The 12,051-nt window shown below is 33.0% G+C and overlaps 1 protein-coding gene across 1 annotated transcript; it reads left to right on the forward strand.

The window, feature by feature from the left end:
- The first annotated feature begins 283 nt into the window (after nt 1-283).
- Nucleotides 284-7,285, forward strand: LOC110030400 (heterogeneous nuclear ribonucleoprotein A3 homolog 2). Its single transcript, XM_020733098.1, has 6 exons — nt 284-430; nt 512-552; nt 4,647-4,810; nt 5,580-5,679; nt 5,786-5,955; nt 6,284-7,285. Exons 1-6 carry the CDS (start codon nt 375-377, stop codon nt 6,821-6,823), a joined length of 1,071 nt encoding a protein of 356 aa, XP_020588757.1. The 5' UTR covers nt 284-374; the 3' UTR covers nt 6,824-7,285.
- The last annotated feature ends 4,766 nt before the right edge of the window (nt 7,286-12,051 follow it).

The raw sequence follows: 12,051 nt of genomic DNA on the forward strand, positions 1-12,051 counted from the left end.
GGTTTAAACTTCTAATTCAATTTTGATTTAATTATTAAATTTTAATCCTCTCAGTCTTTAAATTCCACATAATTTTCACAACTGTTTTTTTTTTTTTGTGGTCAAAATAAACCAATTATTTTTAATAATAGAAATTCAAGGGATTCCCCATGAAAATCGGGCGTTGGCGCCGATCAACGGTCCAGATTAAAGGTACAGGCCAGCAAGGTGACGGAGGATCGAGGAACCTTCCAGATCGCTAACTATTTACGGCCTTAGAAAGACCGACGGAAGCCTCTCTATAAATACCCTTTTGTGGAGTATCGATGGAAACCCTAGCATATTTTGTGCGCCTCTCGAAAGCGTAACCCTAGGTTTCTTGTAAAGAAGATCCGATGGCCTCCAGGAAGGATGATCCCAAGAACTCGGAGCATGATGGTGCCAGTCCCGGGTGAGTTTTCTTCTCCTATCATATGGTCGGTTCTTTTATCCTGATACTTTTTCGTCTTCAAACATTTTTTTCGGCCTGCAGGAAGATCTTCATCGGTGGGCTTCCCAAGGACACCAGCATGGGTTAGTTTTATCTGTTAATTGAAGGATTTTAGTTTTTGAAGATGTGACGCCCTAGAAGAATTTAATAGTCGTTGTCATAGGGTGGAATACTGGCGTTATAGATGGTTTTGGCATAATAATGTAGAATTATTTATTTCATAATGATCTGTTTAATTTAACTATTAAGAATTTATGGTGTTGTGATCTAAAGATCACACAATCAAGGGGATCTTTTGTTTTGGTAGATTAATTCGCCTTACTATACTACTCCATCATTTAAATATATGCCATCGTTTAATCCCTTAAAAAGTTGAATTTTTAATGATATTATTTATAATTGATTATACGTGTAAGATGTTCACATTTAAGGAAGCATTATTTGATATAATTAGATGGATCTCTATTGAAATTTTCTTGCACGCTTCCTGATTATATGCGAGGAGATGCTTTGTAGTTGTTTTATCTTATGAGATTCTCTTTTTGTTAAAAAAGTTCTAGATTTAAGCAGTTTGTACTATTTGCCTGTTCCATTCTTTTTATAAGACCAGGTTGTGCTAAATATGATAGTTGCGCCTACTGCACCCAAAGGTCATCTTATGAAATTCATGTGTAGCAAGAAAGTTATAGGTTTAAGCAGTTCGGACTATTTGCCTATTACATTATTTAATACAACCAGGTTGTGCTAAATATGATAGTTGAATGCATTGCACAGAAAGTTCTCGTGCTTCAAAGCTCACAACCCTTAGGAAATATCAATAATTAATCAAATAAGTTAGACAAATTTGCTTTTTTAAGAAAATCAAATTAGTATTAATAATTAGTAGTAATCCCTAAATATATGAACTAATAATTGTATTACTTGTGGTTCGACTTTCGTATAGAAATTATTGTGTTGAATTAGTTAAGCTTCCATCGTGGCTTCCTCATTAGCTTCTTATCAAATGCTTCAGGAATTTGGGTACTAGAGGATTACATTGGTGGGTTCCATATTAATAGATAATTTTAATAAATCTTACTTAATTTTTATGTTTAATTTCTATTACATTAAATTTAAATAATTGTTCAATTAATTTAGGAAAATTTGTTTTTTAAAATTAGATTAATCTTAATAGTTAATATTAATCAATAAAAATATTAACTAAAAACTTCCTACTATTTGTGGTTTGATGACCATATGGAAGTTTGTCTTAAATTAGTTTACTAATTCAATAATTAATAATTAAATTGAAATGTTTTTTATGTTTATTATTATTTTATGCAATGAAGCTTTTGCTCAACTCTATCATTTAATTAGTTTTTTAATGGACGAGGCTATCATTGCAGATTTATTTACATGTGCACAGGCACAAACCATTATAAGGACAAATTTGTTGGGTTATCCCATTGAATGTAAACGGGACAAAGATATAGCAAAGGTGCAAATGAATGAATTTTATAGTTGATGTGACTCTTTTGCTTTCTTCATGAGGAACCACTACAATGATTCTTCAACACTATTATAGCTCTAGTGTATCTGAGATATTGAAGTTAAAGATGTGATTTAAATTGTCATCTACGTAATATTTTGTAAGATAATAAATAGTTATGATTTTCTTTGAAAGAAAGGCATGTCTTTATAAAATTAAATAGATTTTTAGAGCTATTGGGTATTTCACATCTGGTGGCAAAATAAGTAAAAAACTATGATGTAAATTAGGTGAAATAGTTTAATTATAAGAACAAAAAAATAAGTAGATACAAATGCTTTTTGAAGAGCTTTTTATGATCAAACAGTTATTGCTTGTCATTTTAAAATGATCTTGAGCATAATTTATAGGCTCAATGAAGATTTTTTTTTTTTTTGGAATGATAAAACTCTAATCCAGGAAGTATGATAAAACTATTAAAGTCCATTATTAAAAATTAGGATTCGCCCCTGGTATTCTGATGACTTTTTATATATTGTATATTAACAATCTACTTGTAATTTATTCAAGAAAATTATTGATGTTTTGACACAGGCCAATGAAAGATGAATTTTTATGATCGAAATATTAGAATCATGAATTGGTAGAAACATGTGTTTGTCATCTTTGGGATTCTGTTGTAAAAATATCTTATAATGGGAACAATAAGTTGCATAATTTCAAGAGAAAGCAAAGTAATGTATGATTGATCTTGGAATGAGTAGGATCCTTTGTTTAGAAGTTTGCCCTACTATTTTCCAAGCAGATATAACTCTCGTTTCCACAAGGAGGCCAATGTGTACTAAAAAAAATTTGTTTTTAAGGCCATTGAGAACCCTATGAGCCATTTCCAGAGAACTTAAAGAAGGAAGTTTTTTATTATTATTAGGGTTTCATTGGCCCTGGTTAGGACAACTGTTGCATATCTTGCTGATTTTAATTGCTATATAATTGATATCGTACATATATTTTAATTAGAAAAGTTCCCCTGCTAAAAGTAAAAGCATCTAGTCTTGTGAACTTTAGGAATTTTCTTGTAATGAACCATAACATCATTCCTAATCTGTATGAAGACTCTCAAGTAAATCTGTCCTTGGTAACAACTCAACTTTTCGGAATCTATTGTGGTGCATTTATTATCAATTCCGTGCATGTTAATTGATTTGGAGAGGCAAAATCTTTTACTTGGTAACAACTCAACTTTCCGGAATCTATTGGGGTGCATTTATTATCAATTCCATGCATGTTAATTGATTTGGAGAGGCAAAATCTTTTATGTGGTATCTTTCTTGATAATGGATCAAAAGTGTAACTATTGACTAAACTAAATGGTCCATTTATTTTTCTTAAATGACAATTTAACATTCCTGTATTTAATTTTTTCTAATATACTAATATTTTCTAACATTAGTGTGCTGCCTTTTTTATTATAATTGATGCGATATCTTATGACCAAGTGCGGTTATGCTCATGTCATTCCTTTGTTTGTTATTCCTTTGTTGGTTTTTTACCCTACTCTTTTCTTAATAGGTTATGGAATTATTGGTTATTTCACATTTGGAGGCAAAATAAGTACAAAAGTACAATGTAAATTAGTTGAGACATTTTAATTATAAAAATAAAAAATAAGTTGATACTAATGCTTTTGGAGAGCATTTAATGATCGAGTAGTTATTGGTTGTTATTTTGAATTGTTCTCTTGAGCATATATATGGGCTCAATGAAGATTTTTTTTTTCCTGGAATGATACAAATCTAAACCAAGGGATATTATGATTGATCGGGAAAATAAGTAGGATTCTGTGTTTGGAAGTGCCCTACTATTGCCCAGCAGATATAAGTCTCTTCTTCACAAGGAGGTCAAAATGTGCTAATGAAATTAGTTTTAAGGGCATTGAGAACCATATGAACCATTTCTAGACAATTTATAGAAGGCTTTTTTTTTATTGTTAGGGTTTCGTTGGCCCTGCTTAGGACAACTGTTACATTTCATGCCGATTTTAATTTATATATAATTGATATCATAGATATATTTTCATTCTTATAGAAGGCTTTTTTTTTATTGTTATGGTTTTGTTGGCCCTGCTTAGGACAACTGTTGCATTTCATGCCGATTTTAATTTTATATATAATTGATATCATAGATATATTTTCATTAGAGAAGTGCCCCTGCTAATAGTAAATGCATCTAGAAATACACGATATCCTGAGAACTTTAGGAATCCCCTTGTAAGGAATCATAACATTATTTCTAATCGGGATGCAGACTCAGAAATGAATCTGTCCTTGGTAACAACACTGTACTTTTCTGAATCTGTAGTGGTGCATTCATTATTAAAGTGGTGCATGCTAATTGATTTGGAGTGGCAAAATCTTTTTTGTGATGTTTCTTTCTTGATAATGGATCAGAAATTTGGCTATTAATTGCTTATCTATTTGGTTCTTTTATTCTTCTTAAATGACAATTTATCTTTTCTTTCTTTAATTTTTGCTAAGATAATCGCTATAATTTTGTTCCATTTTGCCAGCGTGCTGTTTTTTTTTTTTAAATAGCTATAATATAGTTGACATGATAGATTATGGCCAAGGGTGGTTTTGTTCATGTTATTCTTTTTGTTTAATTTTTTTATTTATTTTGTGTTTTCTAATTTCACTTGTTTTGGTTCAATAGCCACATTCCTGAAGCATTTTGGAAAATATGGCGAGATAATAGACTCTGTAATTATGAAGGATCGGTTCACCCAACAGCCTAGGGGATTTGGGTTCATCACATATTCTGATCCTTCTGTTGTTGATAAAGTCATAGAGGACAATCATGTGATAAATGGGAAACAGGTATTTGTTTTTGAGAAGTTTCTGACTATTTGCCCCATGTTTTACCTGATATTGCATTCTTGTTTCTAGGTGTTCACGTTATACTCTATAATCTTTTTTGTCGGCAATAGACATTTCTTTATTGAATTTTTAATGCAAATGTTTTAATTGCTTTTCTTGTCCTTGTTAATGGGGAGCAAGCTATCCAATTACTGTATGTTTTTCTATTACTGTGGCAATTTAGGACTCTTTTTTTAAGATCACGTATCCATGGGCAACAGCGAGATTCATTGTAATCTATTATCATTCAATTTTTTTTTAATTTGGTTCTCTTATTTTTATATTAAAATAAGTTCCAATGGTTTGTTACAAGAATGATGATTTGTAACTCAGTTGAGCTTCTTTTAGTGCTTTTTACCTTTCTGAAGCCAAGTTGGTGTGTGTAACTGATTATTTTTCAGCTTTATTTCAGCTTGTTGGGACTTTAGGTAGATTTTAATCAGATGTGAGAAAGGGCTGTGATGTTTGCTTTTGATGTATATCTCTATTTGTTATATATTTTACATTTTTTAATACTTTGTATGCATACTTTGTATTTTCACTAGTTGAGTATTTAATATTTCTGGTTTAGAAATTTCAAAACCATTTACAGTTTTGTCTACAATAATGTGGTCCTTTTATAACCCTTGCTGCAGTTGAAGTGTGTATATTTTTCTTTCAAATGCTTATTATTTTTAATGGTCGATTGATGTTTGACATTACTTATTGCACTTGTTATGTGATTTTGAAGGTTGAGATTAAAAGAACCATTCCCAAAGGCTCCGCTCAGTCTAAGGATTTCAAAACAAAGAAGATATTTGTTGGAGGCATACCATCAACTGTGACATCGGGTATTTATCTATTTTTTATTTGAATGCATTTACGTCGTTCTTTATGAGTATGGATGGGTACCATCGCTATAATGGAGAATTAATTCTCACTTATTTTATTTGTTAGAGGAATTCAAGAGTTTCTTCTCCAAATATGGAAAGGTTGTGGAGCATGAAATCATTAGTGATCATATCACCAAGAGATCTCGAGGCTTTGGTTTCATAATCTTTGATTCTGAGAAAGTAGTTGATGAATTATTGTCTAATGGCAATATGATAGAACTAGCTGGTAGTCAGGTGAGTTTTGTAATGCGTGTAATCAGGAATTTGGGTATCATACTGATCTTTGAGCTTAAGTTATACGGTATTGTCGGGCCTTTTAATGATTTTACCATAAAATGTTTATCCATTATTTTTGCTATTTTCATTGCACCTTCTGAATGGCATTCATAATCCGTACCCCAACTTCTTCACTTTATTGTCGAACTTGTATGTTTTAGGTGTCTGCATTTGTTTGCTTTCTTTTAGTCTGACCTTTTATATTGCAGGCATAAGATATTTTTAAGATTTCACTGTATAGAGCAGTAGTTAAAGGGCATAGCTTATTATTCCTACTTCATTGTAGGTGGAGATCAAGAAGGCTGAACCAAAGAAACCCTCTAGTGCACCATCTTCTCATTATGGTAGTGAATTTAGGGATCGTTCCTATGGTGATGGACTTGGTGGATATGGTGGAGGCTCTTTTGGTGGTGGGTTTGGTGGAGGAGGGTTTGGTCCTTCCTCCTATAGAGGAGCTGGAGGTTTGGGTCCTAGGCTTGGTGGTTATGGTGGTGGCGCTGATGAATTTGGTGGTGGTGGATATGGAAGTTTTGGTGGTGGTGGCCTAGGTGGTTATAGAGGTGAGTCGTCACTTGGTTACTCTAGTCGCCTCAGCTCATATGGTGGAGGAGGCTTTGGCGGGGGATATGGTGCTGGTGGCTTTGGTGGTGGGGGGTATGGTCGTGATGAGGGTTTTGGAAGTTATGGAGGATCCAGTTATGGAGGAGGTTATGATTCTGGTCCAGGTGCTGGTTATGGCTCAGGTGGCGGTGGATTGTATGGAGGTAGGGGAAGCTATGGTGCCGGTGCTGGACCAACCGGTCGGTACCACCCATATGCTCGTTAGGTTGCTGCTCATTCTGCTCTAGGTGTTTGTTTCTCAGGCACCAGTCTTATTTAGTTCTGAAGGTATTCTCAGGCACCAGCTCTATTTAGTTCAGCAGTTATTTGCAGGCACCTGTTTTTAGTTCAGCAGATATTTCAGGCAACAGTCTTTACTCTTTAGATCAGAAGGGTCAGAAATTTGCTAGATATCTGCTAGCGTTAATGATCTACTAGAAGTATTTCGTGAAGTCACTATAGGCTTGTTTGCTTGGCGGTCTGCATCATTCTGAAAGAGTATCATCTGTATTGGCTAGTTATCTGTAGCGACATTTTCTTTCGTGTTGTTCCTAGAGCTGGGTATTATTTGTAGACTTATTTAGAGTTACTCTAAGATGTTGACATATATGTGTTTGCTTTTATAGGTATTCCTGTTGCTTTTTCTCTATACATATTGCGGAGCATATTATTATTGATTAAACTAAAATTGACAAATGTAGCATCTAGGCTTAGTTTTAATTGTAGGCAAACCTTATGGATAGTTCTGCATTAAGATTATGACATGCTCCTGGGGCTCCAACTCATTTTAGTTAATGTTTTTTGGTTTCGTCAATCAAGACATAGAAGCTCACTTCAGAGACCTAGACCAAATGCGGCCATTAAAATTTTTTAAGACTTTCAGGTTTTTTTCCACCTATAAATCCGTAAGGTTGTTATTTCTAGCTGATTTTGAAGTTCTCTTTTAGAGGATCGATTTGTTGTGGTTTTTAATGAAGTTTTTACTGAATTTATTCTTTTTGCCTTTGCCTGGCTATAGTTTTATTTTACGGTTTTTGATGGTTTAATAAAATGTAGGTAGATCTTTGTGTTAGTGACTCAAATTGGGTCAAATGATGTATTGCTTTGTCAGAACGTGATCCATATTAATACGTCTCATCCATCATCTGTTTTTTTTTTCTCTAATAACATTGCACCTAAGGTTTTTACTCTTATTATTAAGATTGTGGATATTGATACATCTCATCCAAGATCTGTTTTATTTCCTAAATAACATTACACTTAGGTTTTAATTCTTGTTCTTAAGATTATGGATTGTGATTTATTGTTTGTCATTCTCAGCTATTTTTTTTCTACCCATTTAGGCACTTGGGAGACTATTCCTGTATGTTTTTGTAGGGAATTCTCTTCCCTTTTTAACCCAATTTGTAATTTGATAACTTTGATGGTGGTTTTACATAACGGTGAGTTTTAATCCCGAAACAGATTGATCAATTAATCCTCATTTTAATGCTAAATGGTAGAATAATATGATATAACTGGGGATTGGTTGGCTTGATCCAGCCTTCTGCCCAATAACAATATGTTTCATTTATGTTAGTAGCTTGGTTAAAACATAAATTATATTAAATGAAAAAAAATGCTATTTAAGTGTTTTGTTGGCAATATCAATGGTTAAATATAAATAATAGTTTGAAAACATGGAATTTAATATAATGTTTGCACAAATTTTTTGAGTAATTAAAATTCTAATTTATGGTTTAATAAAATGTAGGTAGTTCTTTGTGTTAGTGACTCAAATTGGGTCAAATGATGGTTGCAATATCATTAGCAGTGAATAGATGGATGATTGATTTTTAATCGAGTAATTTCTTTATGAGTTGCCTGGCCTGATTTTGACAAATAAAGCTCAAATGAATTGTTTAGTTTGAAGTAAATTTAAAATATATATTATTGTTGAGTGGTTGGTGATATTCGGCGGTGGCATCGGGAGGTTGGTAATTGGCAAGAGGCCGGCAATCGACGGTGGTGTGCGACTGAAGGGGTTGGCAATCGGACAAAAGGCGGGTGGCGGCAGCAACACATGGTGTGCGGCTGGCAGAGGTGAGGGGAGGCAAGCGGATGGTGGACAGGCCACAATGGCGGCATGCGCGATTCTTTTGATTAAATTATATGAATTTTAAATTTAGCAAAAAAAACAACTGTAAATTTTGATTTCATTCATATTTTATGTTGGATTTCTAATTCTTCATTTCAGATAATTAATTTCTTAAAATTCAAGTGTTGTATGGTTGCGGTCCATCTACTCATATAGACTCTTAAAGAGAATGTTTACGCCGGATTCTCAATGTTTATAGTCACCAAGTCTAAGTAAACTTATTCAACATTTTTTAGTCATCCAACCGCTCAAAAATTTAGGATTTTATAAGCTTAAATCAAATTCAAATGGCTAGTGTTCGTCTAATTTGATCAAAAGTCAGGCTTTTTTAATTCAGTATGTTTTTTTAACTTCAATTTTTTTTTGCTTAATATTAATGTATCTGGTTTATTTGCTCCTATGATTTATCATATTTTTGGATGTTTGATTTTGGCATTTAAAATGATTATATTATTATACAACATTAATTCACACTTTCATATGTCATCCTGATGGTGTATCTATAATTTTAATCATTTACATGTGCAATTGTTAATTTGTAATTATTAAAATTTTTTTAGAGCCGTTTGGGGCAGCTTATTTGGTGGTTCTGTGTATTTAAAACTTGATTTGTTTGGGTGAATTGTGTTTTGATAGTTTATGCGTTTTCAAAATGTTGAAAAATGTTTTTTTTTACCGCACCTAGCTAGGTTTGGTTGGAGCTTTTGCTTCGGTTTGGTTTTTCCAAAAAAAAATAAAAATTTGTAATAGGACTTCGGTTTGGTTTTTCCAAAAAAAAAATAAAAATTTGTAATAGGTATCGCACATAGTTTATCTGCAGATTATTTTTAATCAGTTTATCAGTAGATTATTCAATAAGCTACAACTGCCATAAACAGACTCAAACATCCACTAATCTTATATAAGATTAATCTCATTCGTAAGATCTAATTAAAAATATTACATTGACGAAGGGATTCAATAAATAGGAAAGAAATATTAAAGTTTGAAAGAAAAAAAGAAAGGAATAAGGAGAAATATTTGCGTACATAAGATGTACGCAGCGTTGCGTACATCAGAGGTTATTCTGGGGGTATAGGGGAGTTATATCCGGGTTATACCGGAGGTTACAAGGAGGTATAACCCAGATATAATTTCATTGTACCCCCTGAATAACCCCTGATGTACGCAGAGCTGCGTACATCTTATGTACGCAAATATTTTCCAGGAATAAGTGGTTGTTTGTTTCTCTGTTTTTGGTGTAATGTAAATTAAAATAAGTGCATGGTATTTTTTTTTTTTTTTTTGGCTGGAGTTTTAAATATTAAATTAGCTAGTTGGAAGAAAAAAATAATGCATATAAAATTTCAAATATATTTTGAATTTGCTATCTATTTCTTTTTTAATGTAGTTGGAATTCTTAAAAATTCAATTATATTATCTTAGGTAAAGTAATACCCGCAGCTTTTTAATTGAGATACGGGCAATATGTTTGTACTTAACTTTCAAGGGCCAAGTTTTTATAAGAAATGAAGCTTGTAATAATTATATTTTAAAAATTTTAATTAACTTAATTATTAATAAACAAAAAAAATATTACTTGTTATTCGAGCAACATTCTGATTACCGTAAAAAATTTTAACGAGGAATTATTTACCTCATCCCTTCACAGCGTGTGAAAGATGTATGCATCGCTGCGTACATTAGGGAGAGTATTTGGGGGTTTTATTTGTGTTATACTCTCTGTAACCTCCCTATGACCTACTTGTAACCTACATGTCACCTACAAATATATGAAAATAAAAGTGTCGAACTTACTAGAAGGTATATGTAGGATACAAAGCAGGTTACATAGATGTTACATGGGGTATAATGCAGATATAACCTCTCAATACCCTCTGAATAACCTCCCTGACGTACGCAACACTGCGTATGTCTTACGTATGTAATTTTTTCTCGTTAAACAGAGAAAGCATGAGAGAACATGAATGAGAGCGAGAGAAGTAAAGAAAGAAGAATAAGCTTGAGACTTAACCGTATAAGAAAAAGTAATAGAAGAAGAAGATACATGAAAGAAAAGAAAAAATAAGGGCGCCCTAAACTGAACATAAGAGGAAGGATTAGGCACGGAAACAGGGCAAGGCTGGGGGAATTTGGAAGTTCTGGGTTTCGGTAACAAAATTTAATTTCAAACTTATTGATTGAAACTATAAAAAAAAATTATTTCTAGTAAATTGATGTGCATATATGCAAGACAGGATCATGGGGATTGATGTTCTTATCAGAAAATCAGATGTGCATGCCAAAACCGAAAAGAATTGATGGAAATTATTATGTGATGTAAGAAAACAAACAATAAAACCGTCCCATGGCTGGAACAAATCGAATTATAGGTAGAACTTGTGGTAAAATGGATGGATGGAGGTAAACCTTGACCCAATGCTTAACGCAAATAAGAACGTTGGTATAAGACCACAACCTTATGCTTGATGTGAGGAAAGAACCTTGGTTCAATAGAAGACGCAACAAACGGGGTGAAAATCCGCTTGATAAGTCGCGAAAAAACTCCTTAGGCGATTGCCTAGAGTTCCGTTTGAATCTTAAGGAAATCGTGGGGGACAACCTAAATGCAAGTTTTTTTTTTTTTTGGCAAACATCAAAAGTCCCCTTCTCATTTAGCATAAGGCCTATATATAGGCTAAAGCTTACAAGAAAATAAAAGAGAAGATAAAATATCTTCTAAAACAAATGAAAACTACATCAAGTTGGCATGCAAGCCATTATTAAACCACAATAAAAATACAAAATATCCAGCCATAATAATTTGACTCATTTATCATTAGGCTTGGAATAAGTTGATAAATCTTTGTGTCTCTTTCTCCTTAGATCCCCATGAATTGGCTTGAGTCCATGCCTCATGGACTAATCCATTAAGAGCTTCTTTCACCCTCTTTGTACGACATCTAGTAATTGGCCCACATGGAACTTGAATTAAATCTCCTCTTGAAATCGTATCATTGTCATCCATGCTATCATTTGCATCATTCCCCTCCTCTTGAAAAGGATTTGTCCTCAAATCAGTGTCTGCATCAAAAGAACTTAAATCAGTAACATTGAAAGTGACACTCACATTACTTACCTGGTAGATCGAGCTTGTAGGCATTGTCGTTGATACGCTCAACTACTTGGAAAGGACCATCTCCTCTTGGAAGTTTGGAATGCCTTTGTTCTGGAAATCTTTCCTTTCTCAAGTGTAATCAGATCCAATTTCCAGGTTCGAAGATCATTTTGTGTCACCCCTTGTTGGCATGTTTTTCATATTGTTTTGTTCTTTTTTC

This window comes from Phalaenopsis equestris, unplaced genomic scaffold (genome assembly GCF_001263595.1).
Source record: "Phalaenopsis equestris unplaced genomic scaffold, ASM126359v1 Scaffold000715, whole genome shotgun sequence".
Lineage (NCBI taxonomy): Eukaryota > Viridiplantae > Streptophyta > Magnoliopsida > Asparagales > Orchidaceae > Phalaenopsis > Phalaenopsis equestris.

Bases quoted from the DNA above. Each gene is read 5' to 3' on its own strand.
- LOC110030400 (XM_020733098.1), top strand. From the start codon at position 375: ATGGCCTCCAGGAAGGATGATCCCAAGAACTCGGAGCATGATGGTGCC. The intron at 4,811-5,579 runs GTATTTGTTTTT...GTGATTTTGAAG, and splicing joins ATGTGATAAATGGGAAACAG to GTTGAGATTAAAAGAACCAT. The intron at 5,956-6,283 runs GTGAGTTTTGTA...ACTTCATTGTAG, and splicing joins TAGAACTAGCTGGTAGTCAG to GTGGAGATCAAGAAGGCTGA.